The sequence below is a fragment of the Hippopotamus amphibius genome, chromosome X (genome assembly GCF_030028045.1).
Source record: "Hippopotamus amphibius kiboko isolate mHipAmp2 chromosome X, mHipAmp2.hap2, whole genome shotgun sequence".
NCBI lineage: Eukaryota > Metazoa > Chordata > Mammalia > Artiodactyla > Hippopotamidae > Hippopotamus > Hippopotamus amphibius.
This window is the reverse complement of record NC_080203.1, coordinates 96,717,464-96,740,081: the sequence shown is the minus strand read 5'-3', so window position 1 is coordinate 96,740,081 and position 22,618 is coordinate 96,717,464. Positions and strand designations below refer to the sequence as shown.

The window sequence follows — 22,618 nt, the reverse complement described above, 5'->3', positions numbered from 1 at the left end:
GATCATTTTCTTGTTTCTTAAGGTAGGACTGTATTGCTATAAACTTCCCTCTTAGAACTGCTTTTGCTGTGTCCCATAGGTTTTGGGTTGTTGTGTTTTCATTGTCATTTGTTTCTAGATATTTTTTGATTTCCTCTTTGATTTCTTTAATGATTTCTTGGTTGTTTAATAGTGTATTGTTTAGCCTCCATGTGTTTGTATTTTTTGCAGTTTTTTTTCTTGTAATTGATATCTAGTCTCATGGTGTTGTGGTCAGAGAAGATGCTTGATATGATTTCAATGTTCTTGAGTTTACCGAGGTTTCATTTGTGACCCAAGATGTGATCTATCCTGGAAAATGTTCTGTGTGCACTTGAGAAGAAAGTGTGTTCTGTCTTTTTTGGATGGAATGTCCTGTAAATATCAATTAAGTCGAGATGGTCTAATGTGTCATTTAAAGCTTGTGTGTCTTTATTTATTTTCTGTTTGGATGATCTGTCCATTGATGTAAGTGTGGTGTTCAAGTCTCCCCGTATTATTGTGTTCCCTGTCGATTTCCCCTTTTATGGCTGTTAGCCATATGTATTGAGGTGCTCCTATGTTGGGTGCATAGATATTTACCATTGTGATCTGTTCTTCTTGGATGGATCCATTGATCATTATGGAGTGTCCTTCCTTGTCTCTTGTAATAGTCTTTACTTTAAAGTCTAATGTGTCTGATATGAGTATTGCTACTCCAGCTTTCTTTTGACTTCCATTTGCTTGAAATATCTTTTTCCATCCCTTTTCTTCCAGTCTATATGTATCCTTTGGTCTGAACTGGGTTTCTTGTAGGCAGCATATAGAAGGGTCTTGTTTTTGTATCCATTCAGCCATTCTGTGTCTTTTGGTTGGAGCATTTAATCCATTAACATTTAAGGTGATTATTGACATGTATGTTCCTATTACCATTTCCTTAATTGTTTTGGGTTTGTTTTTGTCGGTGTTTTCCTCCTCTTGTGTTTCCTACTTAGAGAAGTTCCTTGAGCAATTGTTGTAGAGCTGGTTTGGTGGTGCTGAATTCTCTTAACTTTTGCTTGTCTGTAAAGCTTTTGATTTCTCCGTCGAATCTGAATGAGATTCTTGCTGGGTAGAATATTCTTGGCTGTAGGTTTTTCTCTTTCAGGACTTTCAGTATATCCTGCCATTCCCTTCTGGCCTGCAGAGTTTCTGTTGAAAGGTCAGCTCATATCCTTATGGGTTTTCCCCTCTATGTTATTTGTTGCTTTCCTCTTGCTGTTTTTAATATTTTTTCTTTGTTTTTAATTGTCATTAGTTTGATTAATATGTGCTTCGATGTATTTCTCCTTGGGTTTATTCTGTATGGGACTCTTTATGCTTCTTGGACTTGGTTAATTATTTCCTTTCCCATGTTGGGGAAGTTTTCCAGTATAACCTCTTGAAATATTTTCTCGGACCCTTTCTTTTTTTCTTCTTCTTCTGCGATGCCTATGATTCGAATGTTGGTGCGCTTAATGTTATCACTGAGGTCCCTGATACTGTCTTCCATTCCTTTTATTCTTTTTTCTTTTTCCTGCTCTGTGGCAGTTATTTCCCCCATTCTGTCTTCCAACTCACTTATTCGTTCTGCCTCAGTTATTCTGCTGTTTATACCATCTAGAGTATTTTTTTTTTTATTGGCTGCATTGGGTCTTCATTGCTGCACTTGGGCTTTCTCTAGTTGCTGTGAGCGGGGGCTACTCTTCTTTGTGGTGCGCAGGCTCCTCATTGTAGTGGCTTCTCTTGTTGTGGAGCACAGGCCCTAGGCGTGTGGGCTTCAATAGTTGTGGTTCATGGACTCTAGAGCACAGGCTCAATAGTTGTGGCGCATGGGCTTAGTTGCTCCACGGCATGTGGAATCCTCCCAAGGCAGGGCTCGAACCCGTGTCCCCTGCATTGGCAGGCAGATTCTTTACCACTGCGCCACCTAGGAAGTCCCATCTAGAGTATTTTTAATTTCAATTATTTTGTTGTCCATTGCTGTTTGTTTGTTCTTTAGTTCTTCTGAGTCCTTATTAATTGTTTCTTGTATTTTCTGTGTTTTGTTATCGAGAATTTGTATCATTTTTACTATCATTACTCTGAATTCTTTTTCAGGCAGTTTTCCTATTTCCTGTTCATTTATTTGGTCTTGTGGGTTTTTTTCCTGCTCCTTTGTCTGCATGGTGTTTCTTTGTTTTCTCATGGTAGTCCAATCTTCAGAGGTTGCTTTTCCCAGCAGTAGAGGGGTTTAAAGAAGACTGTCCAAGCCCCAGACTATTCGCAGAGTGTTGAGTCAAACAAATAGTAAGTCTAGGAAACACTTGCATATATAAGACACACAGTTACTGACTTCAGTAGAACATAAGGCACTAGAAAGACCTGACAGAAGAACCCCAGTATGCTATCAGACATTCAAAGAAGAAACCACCAGAAATTCAAAACCAAAACAGAACAAAACAGAAACAAAAGCAAAACCAAACAAACAAGTAACACCATATATTTACAAACACAAATCCAGGGAGATATTGAAAGCTAGGATCAAATATAAAAAAGAGCGATGGTACCACCAGGCAGACTGGAGATTCTCAGAATGAAATTAGACAATTATACTAAGAACTAAGATATAGACATAAACCTAATGATAAATACCAAGGCGGTGTGTCATCTGGAGAATAAAGCAAGGAGACTGAGCAGATTCATAATGTTGCTTATAAGTATGTTAAGATAAAATAAACTAAAAGAGGATAGAAGACAGGGCAACAGAAGAGTATAGTGTGACTGGAAATATGAAAATAAAAAGAAAGAAATAGAAATGAATAAAAGAGATGAAAAGCAGGTAGGAGAGATATATACTCCGCACTACAAAAAAACTTAGCTAGAAATAGAATGTATATAAAAAGGCTAAAAATAAAAATAGAATAAAAAATTGAATAAAAAATATGTTATAAAACTTGTAGATCCCTTAGAACTAAGATCGTAATTAACAAAGGAAAAGAAAAAGAAAAAAAAAAGAGAAAAACAAAAAGCAAACTAGAACTGACCCCAGAATTGTCCAGTTCAATAGAATTAATACATTAATACTAATATTTTTGTTTCCTTGGAGTCTCAGCTGTAAGTGTCCTTCAACCCGCCTTGGGTTTTTTGTATTATTCTGCGACCAGCAGAGCTTCCTTTATTGTTCATCTGTAAGCGCTGGTGTGTGTGGAGGAAGAGGGTGCAATAGTGGCTCCTTCCCTTGGGAGTGAGTGAGCAATGGCGCCCTGTCTGGGTCACGTTGTTTCAGTTGGGCATGGAGCTTCCTGTTGCAGAGGGACACCAGTGGCTCAGGTGTAAACAGAATGTCTTAGAGTTGGGCCTCTCTCTGGGCTTTTTTGCTTTCGGCTGCGGTTGCTCTAAGCCAGTCCTGCCCGAGGGCCTGAGGGCTTTTGTTATCCCTGAGTGCCTTAGCTTGGCCCACAGGGGTCCTTCCTCTGCTCGTCGCAGGCAGCGAGAAAGAGAGAGGGGCGCTATGCCTGTGGCTACCCCCGCCCTTGAGCCAGGAGCATCCAGCTGCCATCATGGCCTGCCAGCTGTCAGGGGCAGGCACTCCTTGCTGTGGACCTATTCCCTCCTGTCCTCTCAGGCCGGCTCCCTACTGGCAACAATGTTTCTTACCCTGAACCAGTTCCCACCTTCCAGCTCCCAGACCCCCTGTTCAGCTGTGAACTGATGTCTCAGTCCAGACACCCTGAGCCGTGGTGCAGACCCTCTGTGTGTTTCTCACTCCCTCCCGTCTGCCACAGCTCCGCCGCTTCACCCTCTTTGAGCCGTCATAGATGCCTCCCTACCGGTTATGTCGGGATCCTTGCAGTCCTTTCTGGTGTCTGAGGTCGTCTGCTGGTGTTCAGTTGGTTCTCTGTGGGAATTATTGCATCTTTTGGTGCATTCCCAATGCATCTGTGGAGAGGGGTGCATTCCAAGTCCCTCTACTTCACCGCCATCTTTTCTCCCTTGGAAATGATAGGGAGAGCAGCCTCAAGTCACAGCGCTGAGTTGAAACACTGGGATCTGAGTGGGCATCTCACACTCTTGTAACTAGTCACAGTTTGTCTCACTCGCAGTGTCGCGAGTAGCGGGGACTACAGCGTGGGTGAAGAGGCTGCTCGAGGCTGACAGTAGACGTCTTTCCCGTTTGTGAAGGGAAGCAGCCTGACAGGGAAACACGGACAGGGTACTACTATTTTCAAATCTTCCAGAGCTAGAGCAGCCAAATTTTACTTCCAAGTCTTGGGACACCAAGGTAACGAAACAGAGCGATTGCACAAGTGTAGCAGCAGCCCTCCCGAGCTCCAGGAAGGCGACGGAAGGACGCCTCTACATTTGGTTCTTAAGTATGATTGTGATGTACTTAGGTATTGGTTTTTCCTTTGTATTTATATTACTTGTGGGGTTGTTTTTTTTTTTTTTTAGTCTTTCGGATATGGGATTTGATGTCATCCGCTCTGAAAAGTTCTCAGCCATTATATTGTCAGTGTTTTTTCTGCCCCTTTCTCTTTCTCTTCTGTTTCTTGGACTCCAATTATGGGTATGGTAGACATGTTGTTATTGCCTTATCCATCTTGAATGACTTTCTTCTTTTTTTCTTTTGTCTGTTTTGCTTCAGTCTGGATACTTTCTGCTAGCCTGTTTTCAAATTTGTTGATTTTATTTTTTTTGGTCTTTAATCTGCTATTCAGTCCTTCCAGTGACTTTTTAAAAAAATTTCAAATTAGTGTTTTTCAGTTCTAGAATTTCCTTGTGTTTGTATTTTAGCTTCTCTTTATGTGCTCTGATTTTCGGTCCATTCATTCCTTATGATTATGTTTTCCTTTTCATCTGTGAACATTGTTAAAATAGCTGCTTTAAAATTATTTGCAAATTTCAACATTGAGTCATTTCATGGCTGGTTTTCATTAATTTCCTTTTCCACATGAATAAAAATTTCTTGATTCTTACAAGTCTGGTAATTTTATCCTGGGTATCATGCATAATACGTTGTGGAGAGTGACTTTGTTATATTTTTCTGAAAATGGTATTGTTTTATTAGCCAGTTAACTTTGCTCAAGTCATACACTAAACTTTGTCATCTCTGTTGTGGCCAGCAGCTAAATCTTTCTTTGTTTTAGGCTGCTGGACATCTGTTGTGTTCATGCATAGTTCAGTAGTCAGTTAAACTATTGGAGAATTTGGGGTTCTTTCTAGCTCACCTTTCTGGGATTTCTTTTCCCCTCACTTCCAGCTCTTGTGATAGCTTCAAAGTCTGTCCTTTGACTCTTCAAGCTAGTAAGATTGCTGATTTCTATTCGAATTCTAGGCAACCAGATAGCAGCTGGGGCCTGCCTTCAGATGAAAATCCTAGAAAAACGGGGTTACTAAACCAGTGCCATTCCCTTCCTCTAAGTATTAACTTCTCTGTTTTTGCCTGATTTTGGTTTCTTTGCAGTGCTTTCTGATAGTTAACTTTTATATTTTATCCAGAATTTAAAGCTGTGAAATGTTACTTGAGCAGTATACCAGAGGCAAAACTTTACTAAACACCTTTGCAGATAAACTCATGTTGCTTTTATATACTATTTTTATTTGCTACTTAATATTCTGCTCTAAGCATCCATCATATTTTATGTTTCCACTCACCTAGTGACATAGACCTGGGTTGTCCATCTCCTTGATACTACAAGTAGTACCATTTACATTACCTGTGGGAAGGTTCCTTTGGTATATATATCCCAAGAGTGAGATTGTTAGATTGTAGCATATTTGCATATCTAATTTCATGAGTAAATCCCCTTCAGGTAAGATAGGAGCATTTTCCTTTACTCACATCCCCACAATACTAAGAACTACCCAACTTTATGTTTCCCAATCTGATGGGTAGAAGGTAGTATATCATTTAAATTTGCATTTTCTGATTTCTAGAGGTGTGCACTTATTCACATGTTTTTCACCTTTTATGTGTTGGTTTTTATATCCATTGCCTATTTTTCTGCTTATGTGTTTCAACTCAGTCCTTACTCTTCCTCCTGATTTGTGTGGTTTTTGGCCAAGTTGAATAAATTCTTTCTTATCTCAAGGAAATATTCTCATTCATTTTCCTCTCTTAATTTTATACTTTTATATTTCCTATTTAGATCTTTAATGGGGATGCCAGTTTTTTGTATATAGTATATAATATGAGGTAGAAATCAAACTTCATGTTTCTCAATATGATGCAACCAGTTTTTCAAGTATGTGGGCTTTTTTGGGGTGTGTGTGTGTTTTATTTCTTTAACTAGTATTGGGAAGGATGTTTTACATTTGTTGCGGTAATTTCACAAAGTGGTCTTCCTAAAATATAAATTTGATCATATTGCTCGGACTCATTTCAGTGGTAGCCCATTGTCTTAGGATACGGTCTATAGTTGTTTTTTTGTTTTGTTTTTTGTTTTAATTTATTTCTTGCTGTGTTGGGTCTTGGTTGCTGCACACGGGCTTCCTCTAGTTGTGGCGAGCTGGAGCTACTCTTCATTACGATGTGGTGGCTTCTTTTGTTGCAGAGCACAGGCTCTGGAGCGCAGGCTCAGTAGTTGTGGCGCACGGGCTTAGTTGCTCCACGGCATGTGGGATCTTCCCAGCCCAGGGATCGAACCTGTGTTCCCTGCATTGGCAGGCAGATTCTTAACAACTGCGCCACTAGGGATATTCCAAGTCTGTAGTCTTTTTTTAAAAAATTATTTTTATTGGCTGCATTGGGTCTTCAAGCTAAGCAGGGTTGGGCCTGGTTAGTACTTGGATAGGAGATCAAGTCTGTAGTCTTTTAACAAGATTTGGGAAGGTCTTTGTGAAGTTGTCTGCTTGTCTCTGCATTTTCTGTCCAGTCTGCTAGTACTCTAAACTTACCACATGCTCTTTCTTCCTCTGGGAAATATCATACTATTATTGTATACAGTACAGTATGTTTTGTTTTGTTTTTATATCTGTATTCTTGACTACACTGTAGTCCCAGCAATTCCTGTTATGTATAAGGTGTTCAACAAATATTTATCAGTTGAAGGAATTGAGTTGAATAACTTGATCCTTCATTGTCTAATTTACTTTTTCAGACCAGATTAATGTTTAAAGGGAACTCATTTACCTGCTGAATAAAAGTTTATGTAGTAACTACTATTAATCTCAATGGATAGTTCTTTCAAATCTTCCCCATGTTGACATACTGTATTCATAGAGCTCCTTATTTGTTTCTGTAGCTCTTTTCTTTATCTCATTTGATCCTTAGAACAACTCTGGATAGAAAGATCAGGCACTACCTCTGTTTTATGAATGTTGAATGATAGTTCAAGTGGTTTGCCTGAGGCTCATACAGCTAGTTTTGTGTTTCTACCTACTTTTGGGGGGAGAAAGATTTGTTTGCTCAGGCAGCTATGTACTGTCAGTGATATGAATGAAAGCCACTTCAATCCATTGTTCTGCCAGGTATTTTTTAAAGATAATGTTTACCAGGTTTTCTTTTGTTGACTTCCCCCCCTTTTTTGAGGGGTGGGCCTGGGAGTATTTGTGTTAAGCTTTAGAACTGTAGGAATAATGGGTTTCAGTCATATTAGTACTTTTGGGATGAGAACTGTGGGTAAATGGTTTCATTTAAGAGTTTTGCCAAAGGAGTCTTAAATATTACAAGCATTATTAGACTATAATTATGGGAGGTTTGGTGTCTTTAAAATCATATGTATATTCTAAATTTTTTCGTAAGGTATTTTATATACTAGTAACTATATCTTTTAAACTTAGATTTCAACTACTTTTGCACTAAGTGTTTTTAAAGTATTTTTGACATGTGCTCTATCATTCATGTTAAGTTGCTATTTCTAGGCAGACAGATTATGCACTTGAAAGTAGAATACTTTTCTAGCTTCATTAGTGTTATTAAGTAAAGTTGAAATCATTTATGTTATTAAATAGGTTGAGATGACTTCCTTTTTAACTACTGAGATTTGGCAAATTCTTAAAGGTCATGTTTTAATGATACTTTGTTATATTGAATGTTTTACTGTTGTTAAATACTATGAAATATGACCTTATGATACTTTTTTATATTGAATGTTTTACTGTTGTTAAATACTATGAAATATGGCCTATTAACCACAACTGTCTAGAGTTAGAACATTCAGTGATGCACTTTTCTCTCAGTTGATTTTTTAAAATATGGTAAAATATCAGTATTGTATAAAACTTAATATATGATCTAGTTCTTTAAAGATGTTTATTTTCTTTAAATCTTTTTTTCCTGCTCTTTAGAGGAAGTATCATTCTGCAAAGGAAGCTTATGAACAACTTTTGCAGACAGAAAACCTTTCTGCACAAGTAAAAGCAACTGTCTTACAACAGTTGGGTATGTAATAATATACATTTAGTGTGTTATAAGTACATCTCTTTATGTTTTTTATATGTCACACATGGTAAATATGTGGCCCACGTGTCCTATTTCTTTTCCTTCCTTTTCCCCAGAGTTGATAGAATTAGTCTGAACCCATCATATTCCACCTTCTGCCGAGCTCTGTCTATCTCACAGTCAGTCTTATTACAGTTCTTTAGTGCAACTTGTCCTTTTAAATTCTCAGAATTATACTCTGGTACTTAACCCATGGGTGAGGGGGATTGAATACTTTCTTTGTGCCAGATATGATTGGTACTCCATGAAGTTAAATGATTTACCTAAAGTCTCTTGGTTGATAAGCTTGCTTTCATAGGCTCTGTCGATAATATTAACTAAAACATTTTGTGTAAGAATTGTGGAACATCTAACACTATAGTTTCTCTACATGTGCAATTCTGTTGTAATGTTGAAGCTGAAGAAATGTAGTCATTTGGATGTAATGTGTTACTATCACCAGGAAGATAATGATGGAATTCTCCAACATTTAATTTTGTTGCTTGGTTATTGAGTCTTGTTTCTTGTCTGCATTTGGTATTTCGTGGTTTTGGGGGTTTTTTGTTGTTTGTTTTTTCAGCTTTTTAAAATTTGGTTTTGGTCTGGACAAATAATTTATTCTTAATTTTTAGCCAACATTGCAGTAATACGAATGTTTTCATAATGTGACTATTTTTAATGTAATTTTAAAATTGTTTAAGCTTAGATTTTATCACAACTTCATGATATTAGTGCATATTATGTGGTCAGTTATACAAAATAAACATTGCTTTCATATAAAACTTTTTAATTTTGCTTTTAATTTAATCTCTGGTTGAAATTTTCCTTGAGTTATCCATACTTTTTTTTGGGGGACTGGATTTATTTTTTATTTTTTAAATTTTATTTATTTATTATTTTTTGGGGGGTACACCAAGTTCAATCATCTGTTTTTATACACATATCCCCGTATTCCCTCCCTCCCTTGACCCCCCCCCTCGAGTCCCCCCCACCCTCCCCGTCCCAGTCCTCTAAGGCATCTTCCATCCTCGAGTTGAACTCCCTTTGTTATACAACAACTTCCCACTGGCTATCTATTTTACAGTTGGTAGTATATATATGTCTGTTAAAAATTATAGTAAAGTATTTGTTTTTAATGATTACATATAGTGTTTGAGTAATGTGAATTTGTATCTTTAAATTAAAACAAGTTTATTAGTGTAGCAAAAAAGGTTTTGTGTGTTTTTAAGTAAAAACAAAGTGATGCCTTTAGACAACTTACTCATTCGGCTAATATTTGAATATAAGCTGTGTTTAAGTTCACGCTATTTATAATTAAGTTTTTATGCATTTTAACTGCAGTGAAGAAGGTGTCAGTAGCAAAAATGCATATACACCTTTTAAATTAAGAAATGGATTGAAATTGTTTGAATCACCTGTCTTCTTTGGCAGAGTGTATAAGTAAACTTCATGGTTTTGAAAGGGAAAATGCTTCCCCTAATTGAGTCTAATTTATGCCTACACATCATTCCTTCCTACTTGCTTGTCACTGCTGCTAAAGCAACTCCTTTTAGAGCCTGTTACTCTAAGTCCTGGTCTTACTAGTAATAATAGGAGAGATAAGGGAGGACAGATGAATAGATGTGTGATTGACTTACATTTCCATAAAACATGGTAACTTAATCCTCTTAAAATGTCTTTTGGAGCACAGCAACTATAATAAATGCCAGACAAGGGTCCTTATTTGTTTTATGTACTGTGGACTATACACAAAGAACAGCTGATTTTATGCACTTGAATTGATCTACAACTGAAATATGATTCCCCAGCAAATTAAATCAGAATATTCCTGTGTGCCTTGAAGGTATAGAATACACTATTCCATGATCCAGTCTTTTGATTACTTACATAGCCGGCTTGCTTGCTTGCTTGTTTGTTTGTTTATCATAACAGTTGTATTTAAGGTGCACAAGATGATGTTTTGATGCACCTCTACATAGTGAAATGATTACTGCATTCAAGCTACTCAACATATCCATCTCCTCACATAGTTACCATTTGTTTTTGTTTATGGTGGGAGCACCTGAAATCTACTCTCTTAGCAAGTTTCCAGTGTATATTACAATATTAATAACTGCATTTGTAATGCTATATGTTCTCTAGACTTACTCATCCTGCATAACTTCAACTGTGTAACCTTTGGCCAGCATCTCCCCCATTTCCCCCACCTTACCGCTCCTGGTAACCACCATTCAACTCTCTGCTTCTGTATATTCAGCTGTTTCAGATTCCACATATAAGTGAGATTATGCACTAAATTTATTTATTAATCATTTGTGTTACCCATTTTGTACCATTTTTATTTGCACCATTTGAATTGACTTTTCTTACAGCCTTGGGGTTTTAAAAAATCGTCAAATGCTTTATAGTTTTTAATTTATATGAGATGTGAATATATGTAGCCAGTGCCAGTAAGGTGGGACTGTATGTATGTGTTTTACTCTGAACTGTCATTGATTATATAGTTTTATATTTACTCCTTGGAAATAAACACTGGGTTAATGGACTATCTTGGAGATTCTTAAGTGCACATAAATTTTTACATGGAACAGTGAGTAAGATTTAACATGTTTATATTCTTTGTTTCATAACTTGGAATTTTTTCAAATACAGAAATTAGAGAAGAAAAGAAATGTAGTTTGTAATCTACTAATTGATAAGTCAGTGCTTAAAACTATTTTAATTTCTCTGGAATGGAAGTTCTTCATAGCTTTGACTACCTTAGAAACAGACTTTCTTAGGCCAGAATTGACAGTTGTAAATTTTGGGAGTATGTATGCCAAGCTAAATGAATAAATTTACTGAGAAGAGTATTTTTTACTTGTTTGTTTTCTGCTTGGTATTCTTTAAAATAGAAGATAATTAAGTCATTTAGGCCAATACTTTTTAATCACTTACTATAGGTTGGATGCATCATACTGTGGACCTCCTGGGAGATAAAGCCACCAAGGAAAGCTATGCTATTCAGTATCTCCAAAAGTCCTTGGAAGCAGATCCTAATTCTGGCCAGTCCTGGTATTTCCTCGGAAGGTAAGACTGATTTATCAGACTCTTTGGTTTTGCTTTTGTTTATTCCAGCTAAGAGTTTTAAATTATGATCTAAAATATTAGTTTACTAATAACTTGATCTGTGTGTTTTCTCTTTTAACTAGTTTATAACAGATTTCTAGAAGTTAAAAAATAAATGAAAGCTTCTGAATGTGGTGGTTTTTTTTATAGCATCATCTGGTCTATCAGGATGTTTCTTATTTTGCTTATTGGAGTTTTCATTTTACTTAAATTATTGCTGGTTTTTAAAAAGTCTTAGCAGATAGTAATTATTCATTCAACTATTTAAATGCCTTTTTGATTTCTAGTGTTTTCTTTATGTCTATTTAATATAACAGAGAATTAATTATTCATTCCACCTGGTGACTACCAGTAGTCAGTGGAACTTTGCTAGTTATCATTTTGATTAATGATATATACCTTAGAATGGACATTAATAGTAGATCTCAAATCACATCTCTATTTGAAGTCTTACAGTGAGAAAGTAGATACATTATTACTGGATTTGTTGGAAAGGAGTTTTTTGCAGTCCTATAAACTTCTCTTGTACTTCGAATGTCTGAATTTTGCTTACCGATTATCTGAAACATACCTCATGTATATGTATCTGATAGAGGATGTTTTTGGACTATTATCAGATTGTAGTTTGGTTCCTAATCGGTTTTAGCTTTTGTAGTAAAAAGTGGAAAGATCAATCGACTAGGAGCTGAGATTTGAGTCTTGGATTTGAGTCTTGGCTAGGCTACTATTTATGGAATCAGGGAGGGTACAATTAAACCTTTTGAGGCTTCAATTTTCTATTAATAAGAGAATTAGATTGGTGGTTCTCAACGGGGGGAGGGGGTGCTATTTTGCCTCATAGGGGACATTTCATAATGTCTGTAGAGACATTTTAGTTATCACAACCATGGGGAATGCTGCTGGCATCAAGTGGGACAGCTCTCCTGGGTTAAGATTTTAGGTACCTTCCCATTCTGAAGGTTTTAATTTTATGAATTCTTCCTAGGAAATTATCCTACTTTATTTTAATTTCAAGCTTTTTACATTCTTTTTTTCTATAGGAATATTCTTCTTGGAGTGAGTTTGCTAAATAGTCATATTAAATTTTAGTATTTTGTATGGTTTCATTTTTTCCTTTAAATTTAGCAAAGTATATTTGTATGGGAGGGAATAATATTAAGATGTTTCCTTCTTTAAAAGAAATTTTTGACTATTCCTTAATAATACACAATAAGAGTTGAGTGGAAAAGTAGCTGTTTTTAACAGGGATTTTCTAATTCCTTCCCAGACTTATAAAATCATCTAAATCAGGTTGCTCATTAATAAATCTTGAGGGTCCAAACATTGTCTTTATCTTTCACTAAAGATCATTGGGAGCAGAAACTGGATCTTACCGTCTTTGTATCTTTATGCCTAGCAAAGTGGCTATTCAGTAAATGGAATAAGTGAACTAACTAAACACCATTTGCATTTGGAGCTAGCTGTGCTACTACTTGTTGGTATTTTGCAGTGATAGGCTTCATACAGTGACCGGAAAGGAGGTCTAGTACTGGCAAGTACGGCCTTACCTAGTCATTGTCTCTAGCGTTAATGTTTATATAGTATAGGAAAATTTCTTTTACTATAGATTAAAAGGAATATGTATCAAAGTATTTTCCTTTTGACCTAAGATAAAGATTAGTAGTTTAATACAGTACAATAGTGTGGATGTCTTTTTAATATTATTTTTTTCTTAATTCTATGCATATAAAATTAATATATAATGAAACATTGAAAATTACTTCATTTTATTTTATTTTATATTTTGGCCATGCTGCTTGCAGGATCTTAGTTCCCTGAGCAGGGATCGAACCCCGGCCTCAGCAGTGAAAGTGCCGAGTCCTAACCACTGGACAACCAGGGAATTCCCCAAAACTACTATCTTAATAATGCTGTAATTTTCAGCTCAGTGAGCACTATTCCATAGGAGGTTTTTGTTTTGTTTTGTTTTTCTTTTTATTTTTTTTCTCTCGCTAGTTAACTGATTCTACATTTTAAATCATTGAGATGAGTTTATTTGAATCTTTCTGGATAAAAATTTCCAGCTATACATAAAGTTGGCTGACTTCTCAGTTAGATACTACAGTTTGTTTTGGGGTTCAAGATTATCATGTTGGTGTTCATTTTTTATCTGTAATATAATTTCAAGACTGTTAGACTTTTTTTCTTTGATGTTTACTTTTCTTAACTTTTTCACTGACTTCTAATGTGTTGCTTCAAATCTGTTTTGTTGTGAGAAAGTTTTTATGAATTATATTTTAAAAGTTATTAAAGCTCTGAAGGAAGGTCTCAAGTGTCAGTAAGCAACTCTGGGATTTGATGACCCTAATATTTCTGAGGCACTTTATTACTTAACTCTGCATTCAGGTCTGTGTTGAAGATTGAATTTGTCATTTGGCATATGTGTATCATAACGACAGTGTAATGTGGTAATATTAAGCTAGCATTGATCACTGACTGTCTTATTACAGAAATATAGAATGTTAGAGCTGGGAAGGACCAGGAGGTCACCTAGTTCACCCTGTACACCTTGTCATTTTGCAGATGTTTTAAAAAGTGAGCTCAGAGGAGTAAAATGTTTTTTCCAAGGTCACATTCACGTAGGTAACTAATATCAGAGCAAGGACTAGACCCTAGGTTCAACATCCAGTGCTTTTTCAATTACACAGTGCTGCTCAGGGGAACCTAGTTAAGTTTTATTAGAGGAAAAGTGGTTGGCAGTTGGATTGGGACATCTGTATTTGGGCACATTGGTTTCCTACTTTCACTTTGCAGGAATCGAGTATGAAAACATTGGTTTTGGGAATTACTGCTTATTCCTCCCAGCAGTTAGGCAAATTTGTCTATAAATCTGAGATTGGCTTTGATTTAACAGCAACAAACAGAGCATGTTTTCTACTATCTGTTAAGCGTTCCCTTTCTTTGTGGTGTCTGTCCCTGTTTGGCATTGTTAATGCCCTCTTGTCCTGAATTCTCTTCTCATAAAACAGTTTGCAGACGTTCTCTGACCCTGCCTTCTCTCAGTCACTCATCTTTCTTTTATTGCCTCAACTGTAAGATTAGTGATTGCTTAGGCTTATTTTTTACCTCTCCTTTGTAGGTATTCTATGTTTTTATACTCTCTCTTCCATATGGATGAATTCCAAATCTAGTTTTCTACACTTCAAGGTATTAAACACCAGGACCACATCTATTCTTTACCTAACATTTTCCATTTTAATATCCATACCTTATGTCAAAATCAGCATATTTCAAATCTCATTCATCATTTTTTTTTTTGAACCAGCTCCTTCTTTATTTTTGCCAATGAAATCACCATTTTTTCCCCTCTATTTAATCAGGCTTAAAAAACTAAATTATAACCCCACTCCCACGAATATCTAATCAACCTGTCACAAAGTCTCTGTTTTTTGGTTTATTGTTTCTCCTGTCTTTTTCTTTGTTGTCACTTCCATTACTTTCATCCTAATTTTGGTCTATTTCAAACCAGTGAATATAGCTGCCTTCTTTTTTACTGTCCATAACTTTTCCTTCAGTTTATTCCTACATATTGTTCGCAGATTAATATTCCTATAAAGTACTTTCATTGTAACATTCCGCTTGTTAGAAGAACAGACTTCAGGGTATCCTTGGATTGGATTTAAAATCCTCTACTGTTTGTATCTGTGCTACCTTATATATATTAAGTTTTGCTCATACTGTTCAAGCATCATTTCGAAATGCCTTTTCTCACCTTCTCTGCCTGAATCAGTGGTTTCCAGACTTTTGGATTACTTAACATTTAAATTTTCTTTTGCTGTTTACTCAGTCAATAGTATTTCAAAATAAGTCAGTTATAATACAGATATTAGTTTAATGGAAAATTTAAGTATATATGTATATGTTGTTTTTCCATTTTGTTTGCTTGGCCAAATTTCCATGTACTGGCTGATAATTGGGAATCACTGATCTAAACAGTATGCATCTACACATATTCAGATCCTTTACTCTTACCCTTCCCTTTCTTGCCTCTCCTAAACCCGGTAGTGTGTAGTGTGGTCTCTTCTACCCTAAACTCTGAAACCAGTTATTGTCTGTGCTAGCCATTTGATATGGCATCATGACATTTATGATGTCTTCAGTCCTCAACTATATTGTAAGCTCCTTGAAGACAAATTGGGTTTCTTTTTTTTCTTTTTCCCTTAATGCCAAACACTAAAGATCATTTCTGTATTTATAATTTCAGCTGCTGTTCTATGTATCCATCAGGTACATCTACATTAAGAAAACGGCAGGTCTTTGAAACTTTAATCATACCTTGCTACCCTTACTGGTCATTAAATACTGTACTTAACCCTAGTTTATACTGTTTTTGATAGTTAGCCTGATATTATTTCTTATGTTTGTATTTTGTATGAATTAAACAATTATTGACCTCATTTTTATTATTTAAGAAAGAATTGAAATCTGATTCAGCAAGTCTTACCAACATAGAATGTTCTTCTTGATTTTTAACTCTGTGTTCTTAACTCTATAGAAAACCTGAGATCAAGCTGTATAAGTAGAGTGCTGTGTGTGTGTGTATCTCTCAATATTATAATATTAAAGTGATATAACCTTTAATTATTTTAATAGGTGCTAAAGAATGCTATATTGATGAAGACTGTCAGACTATAATTTATTGAAGGGTTAATTATAGTGTACATTATTATCGTCAGTTATATACACACATTCACATAAATACGTTAGCTTATTAGGTTTTTATTTGCTTTGACATATAGTCCATCCTTTCAGCAAATTAATTAATCAATCAGTATTAATCGTATTTTCTTGATTTTTTTTTTTTTCCCTCCTCTCTCAGGTGCTATTCAAGTATTGGGAAAGTTCAGGATGCCTTTATATCTTACAGGCAGTCTATTGATAAATCAGAAGCAAGTGCAGATACATGGTGTTCAATAGGGTAAGACTTTGTATAAAAATAATGGTATTATAATTGATACACAAAGATGGTTGCATCACATATAATGTACTTCATGGTTTATATCATGTTATGACGCTAAGCAGTTCTTAGTCAACTCATTTTTTTCTTAATTTCTCTTTCCAGAGTGCTATATCAGCAGCAAAATCAGCCTATGGATGCATTACAGGCCTATATTTGTGCTGTACAATTGGACCATGGCCATGCTGCAGCCTGGATGGACCTAGGCACACTCTACGAATCCTGCAACCAGCCTCAGGATGCCATTAAATGCTACTTAAATGCAACCAGAAGCAAAAGTTGTAGTAATACCTCTGCACTTGCAGCACGAATTAAGTATTTACAGGTAAAATGTTTAAATCACAGTTTTTTAAAGGCACGTTTCCCCATGACACTCAGGCAGGAGGAGGGTGGCTGGGAAGTTTGTCTAGTTGTGTTTTGATGTCTATAATTTGTTTCCATATTTTGTAAACATACCATAGCTTGTAATATTATTTTACTTTTCATTTTAAGTAAGATATGCAGTATTTTAAAAGATGCTCTTTTGCACATTTACTCTGTTGATGCATATTAATTTACATAATTTTTTCTATGTACTGTCTACATTTTTAAGTTGTCATAGCATTTTAAAGAAAATAACACAAACACTGTCTTTCACTCTTGCTTGGAGTTTCATGAGAAGACAGCTATAAGAACTCTGAAAACAGAGCTCAGCTTTGTTTTAATTCTCACAAAGGTTTATATTCCGGTTTCCCTCATAATACTTAGTATCTTTCTGAAACCCCAAATTAAGAATCTATTTTCTTTTAAAAACAATTAGTTATAGCATTTAGGAAGATTTAGTGGACTTGCTCTTACTCAATTAGGCTTGTGTTAAATTTGCTTTTTACATAATTTTTCCTAGGCTCAGTTGTGTAACCTTCCACAAGGTAGTCTACAGAATAAAACTAAATTACTTCCTAGTATTGAGGAGGCGTGGAGCCTACCAATCCCCGCAGAGCTTACCTCCAGGCAGGGTGCCATGAACACAGCACAGCAGGTGAGAAGTTGGGTTATGTTCTGCAGGTGCCCAGCTTTAAGGGTTCTTTTCAATCTGTAGTGGTCAAGTATATTTTACTAAGCGCCAGAGGCTTTTATTAATGAAAAGCCTCTTGAATTAATTGTGAAGGGAATCTAGATCAAATTAAAACTCCCTCTGATATGGGAAGAAATTTTGGGGTGCCAATTTAGAACCTTTGTGCATTTTCATGATTTTGAAGGAGGTTTCTTAAAGTAATACTGCAGTGGTTTATTTTTTTAAAGCAAGTTTTTCAAAGGAAGGTACACATTCCTCCATTGATGATTCATTTGATTTTGATTTTCAATAATTGCCATCAGCGATGTCCACATAGCTTTGAAAAGTATGCAACTTGTAAAGTTTTACAATTTGAAGGAATGAATTAAGAATATATAGAACCCTATTTTTGTCTTCCTTCTGTGATTCTTAGGCATGTAAACCTCATCATCCAAATACTGAACCTGTGTTAGGCCTCAGTCAAACACCAATTTCACAGCAGTCCTTGCCACTACACATGATTCCTTCTAGCCAAGTAGATGACCTGTGCAGTCCTGCCAAGAGGAAAAGAACATCTAGTCCAACAAAGGTATATATTTTAGAGAAATAGAAAATCCCAGTCAAAAAAGAAACTCCTAACTGCCCTGAGCTTGTGCAGTTTGAACATCTCCTGTCCTTTATTTTAAATCTGTGGACATCAAAGAGTGAAAGGTTTGAGTTTTTCCATCCCAAATTCTTAGCATCATATTAAATATAGAAAGTAGGGATAAATTTGCATTCATCAAATCATTTTATTCATCTCCCTGCCGTTAAGATCTCAACACACTTTTCATCATCACCTTCTACTGACATTGAAATAAACTTAACGTTGAACCTAGCAGACAGTGTGGTATTTAGGTTAGCCATTTGGGCCAGAGTTTAGGGGTGGGCCTTTTTGGGTGGCTTATTGAAGAATCAATATTTTCCTAATTTATGGTTTTCCAAATTTATTATGCATGTAAAAGTATTTTTAAAAGAACTAAATGTCATAACATCTTTTTTATATGTAAATATTCCAATTCATAGTCATTTGGCCTCCATTAGTCATTATTGTTAACTCTATGGCTATAACGAAATATTCTTTAATTTTTTTTTTAATCAATTTTCTTCAGAGTACTTCTGATAATTGGAGTAGTGGCCATGCAGTGTCACATCCTCCAGTACAGCAACAAGGTCATTCATGGTGTTTGACACCACAGAAATTACAGGTATGTAAGATATGCTTTTGGCAGATTGTTTTTCCTATTAAAGAAGAGTAGAGGTACTAAGTTTTAAGTTTTTTAACTATTCTTAAAGTTGAATGCCAGTAAACTCAATTAGTAGGCACATAAGTAAAATGAACCCACATTTACCAGAGTGATGGAGAGAATTCATTCTTTTTTCCCCCACATATTTTAACCCCCTCCCCCCCAAATATATTCTCATGGTTCAAACTTGCCTAAGTATGAGCGTAGGGTATATAGAGTAAATTTTCCTTCTACTTCCTGCCCCTCCCTACCCACTCAGTTCCTCTCCTAATAGACAGCCAGTGTTATTAGTTTCTTATCTACCTTTCCAGAGATATGTCGTGCATGTACAAGCAAATACACATCCCCTTTCTCTCATATATTACTATTTTTCTCCTTTTTTTTGTACAAATGGTAGATTGTTATATATACTGTTAATAATATATTTTATAGATTTTTCCATGTCAATATAAAGAGCTTCCTTATTCTTTTATGACTACATCACATTTCTTTCTGTAGGTGTCGTACTTTTACTTAGGCAGATCACTACTTCTGGACAGTCGGGTTGTCTTCAAACTTTTCCTATTCCAAACAGTGCTTCTTAGAGTGTACTTGTCACAATGCATTTTTAAGCTTAAAGAACTTTCTGTGTAAATCCTGAAAATTGTTAATGAGTAAAATTTCATGGCCTTTTATCTCAAAGATCACATTACAGTAAGCCTTCTGAGATAAATGTTTATTCCTTACTTTCTCAAGCTTCTTGACTTATCTTGGGGTTGATTGTCATTGGCCAGAAATCAGTATCTTTGACTAGACAGCGTTCTGAGTTTTATCTACTCGTTTGAAGGGAAAGGTTGTTTAGAATAGTGAGCTTGTTTCTTAGATGTGTCTTTGACTGTATTCTCCTTTCTTCTTCTAGCACTTGGAACAGCTCCGTGCAAATAGAAATAATTTAAATCCAGCACAGAAACTGATGCTGGAACAGCTGGAAAGTCAGTTTGTCTTAATGCAGCAACACCAAGTGTGTATAGCATTTTTTTCCCTAAAATTTGTTAGCATTTCAAATATTTCTATTGACTGGAACATCATTTTAGAATATGTTCATGCCCACTTATACTTTCTACCAGTATTTGGTGGGATTTAATAATCTGTGCTTTTTAAAATACTGACAATGGACAGAGATTTTTAGGAAAAAATAGCTGTAAATTTGAACATGACAGTATTTTATTATTTATTTACGTTATTTTGCATGAGTTTTGTTTGTATTATTTAATACTTAACAAGCTATATCCTAAACTTAGGTGGAGTTCTTTCAAGCTTGTTTAAGTTAGAGAATCTGGCATATAAATGTGGTAGAATGGAATTTTGAGATCCCCTATTTTGTGATGGGGAAAAGACCTGTAAATTTGATTTCTTTTCCATAATTTTCAGCTGCTTTCTTTTGTCATTACTAAAGGGATATTTCTTAAAAAATTAAGTAGATTCCTGCTTTTCCAAGGAAGCTGATCTAAATGTGAAGAAACAATTTCTTGTTTTGAAAAGATATTTTTTAACCTAAAGAAATTAAATATTAGGGTAAAATCAGAGGTTACCTGGTTATATACCTTCATATTCTGATTCTGTCCCCTACGGGCCACACAGGCAGCATTCATTTTTCATTTGTTTTTTGACAGATGAGACAAACAGGAGTTGCACAGGTACGATCTACTGGAATTCCTAACGGGCCAACAGCTGACTCATCACTGCCTACAAACTCAGTCTCTGGCCAGCAGCCACAGCTTGCTCTGACCAGAGTGCCTAGCGTCTCTCAGCCTGGAGTCCGCCCCGCCTGCCCTGGGCAGCCTTTGGCCAATGGACCCTTTTCTGCAGGCCATGTTCCCTGTAGCACATCAAGAACGCTGGGAAGTACAGACACTATTTTGATAGGCAATAATCACATAACAGGAAGTGGAAGTAATGGAAACGTGCCTTACCTGCAGCGAAACGCACTCACTCTACCTCATAACCGCACAAACCTGACCAGCAGCGCAGAGGAGCCGTGGAAAAACCAACTATCTAACTCCACTCAGGTAATAGAAGGACTAACTGCCTTGTTGGCTTCTCACATAATAGTTGTCTTTATTTGATTTTATGCATTTTGAGAGAAGAAAAAATAAAAGTTTGAAGAACTGCTTTTATAAGCACTTATAGTACTACAATGTTATTACTACATTGTGAGTCAGTATTATATGTATGTGAGTATTTTTTCTTTTCCATATAAGATTTACATACACAGATAATGTTAGAAATTTCTAAAGGAAAAAGAAAATAGATTGTATAGTTCCCCAAAACTCACTGCCAATTTATGATGGCTTATTAAGCATTTATGGTGATGTTTCTTAGTTCATTTCTGCATATATTGCCTACTTAAGATCAGGTGCTTTGCTAAGTGGTAAGCATTCACTCTGATGGGAGAAAAATTTTTTACTTCTGAATATTTATCCTCATAGTTTTCCCTGTGTTTTGGATTGTTTTCATGGAGCAGGTGGTCCAAAGCAGAACTGAAGGGTCAAAGAGCATTTTAAAAAATGTTGCAAATACATATTGCCAAATTACTTATAATTTTATTGATCTACTATAAGGAAGTATTTGACTTACTGCTGGCTAGCCTTATATTATTGGTAAAACAGATAAGTTCTTTTTCTATGACTTTTTAAAATGTTAATTCATGTAGGTAAACAGACAAACAAATAAGCATCACATGTAGAATATTAGGTAATGTTACGATTAGTTCTCTGGAAAAATATACTAGAAAATGGGGCTGGAGAGTACTAGAGATTGGTGGTAGAGGAGTTGCAATTATAAATAGGAATGTCAGGGAAGGTTTCACTGGAAGGAGATATTTGAATAAAGACCTGAAAGAGTTATAGAAGTAGCCTTGAAGATACTTGTGAGAAGTGTTCCAGGTCTAGGGAGCAGCAAGGAGCAGTAAGCCCTAAAGCCAGGAGTGTGTTTTGCATATTTAGAGACAATCAAGGTAGCAAGCATGGCTGAGCAGGATGTGAAGAGAGGTAAATGTGGTCCAGCTGGAAACAGGCTGGCTGAATCATGTTCAGCCTTGTAGGCCATTGTGAAGATTTTGGATTTTATTCTTAGTTAAAGGGGAAACTGTAGGGAGGTTTGAATGGGGGAGTGAGGTGATCTGACTAGATGCTCTCTGGAACTCTGTGGATAGACTAAAGGAGGCAAAAGTGGAAATGATACGACCCATTTGGAGATTTCTGCTGTAATTCATGTTAAGAGATGGTGGCAGCCTGGCCCAGAGTGGCAGCAGTAGAAGTGGTTAACTTTTGGCTACTTCTGGGCAGTAGAACCAACAGGATGAGCTGAGAAGGAGGAAGTCTAAGCTAGCCCGATCAACTAGGAAAGATGGACAAGACTGGATGAAATCCCCGAGGGGTGAGAATAGATTGGGAAAAGAAGAGAACTCAAAACTGAGGCATGTGGCATTCCAGTATAATAGGTCAGGAAATTGAAGAACTAGCAACGAAAACTAGAAGAGGAGTGACCTGTGAGGGTAATAGCAGATCTAGGACATTGAGTGAGATGCCCTTGAAGCCAGGTGGAGAAAGTCTTTCAAGGAGGAGAGTGTGATCAAAGTGTAAATCAAATAATGGTTATATATAGGTTGAGTAAGTAAGGTGACGAAATTAACACAGGAGAAGGAGGAGAGGATTGTTTTGGTAGGTGAGAGGATGGGATTTGGGAGGTTCATTGTCTTTAAACATTAAAGGATTGTTAAAAGGATAATATTAGAT

General features: G+C 36.0%; 1 protein-coding gene across 15 annotated transcripts in view; it reads left to right on the top strand.

Moving 5' to 3' along the window:
- The window catches only part of KDM6A (lysine demethylase 6A), a 224,740-nt gene that overhangs the window by 157,201 nt on the left and 44,921 nt on the right, over positions 1 to 22,618 (top strand). For 6 of the 15 annotated variants that reach the window (XM_057718324.1, XM_057718321.1, XM_057718317.1 and 3 more), the window contains 9 exons: positions 8,287 to 8,380; positions 11,362 to 11,488; positions 16,386 to 16,484; positions 16,629 to 16,848; positions 17,407 to 17,541; positions 17,990 to 18,145; positions 18,708 to 18,803; positions 19,741 to 19,842; positions 20,495 to 20,890. In XM_057718324.1, coding sequence (XP_057574307.1) covers positions 8,287 to 8,380; positions 11,362 to 11,488; positions 16,386 to 16,484; positions 16,629 to 16,848; positions 17,407 to 17,541; positions 17,990 to 18,145; positions 18,708 to 18,803; positions 19,741 to 19,842; positions 20,495 to 20,890 — 1,425 coding nt within the window. The remainder of the gene's footprint in view (positions 1 to 8,286; positions 8,381 to 11,361; positions 11,489 to 16,385; positions 16,485 to 16,628; positions 16,849 to 17,406; positions 17,542 to 17,989; positions 18,146 to 18,707; positions 18,804 to 19,740; positions 19,843 to 20,494; positions 20,891 to 22,618) is intronic. The other 9 variants (XM_057718319.1, XM_057718330.1, XM_057718320.1 and 6 more) reach the window with 5 other exon arrangements.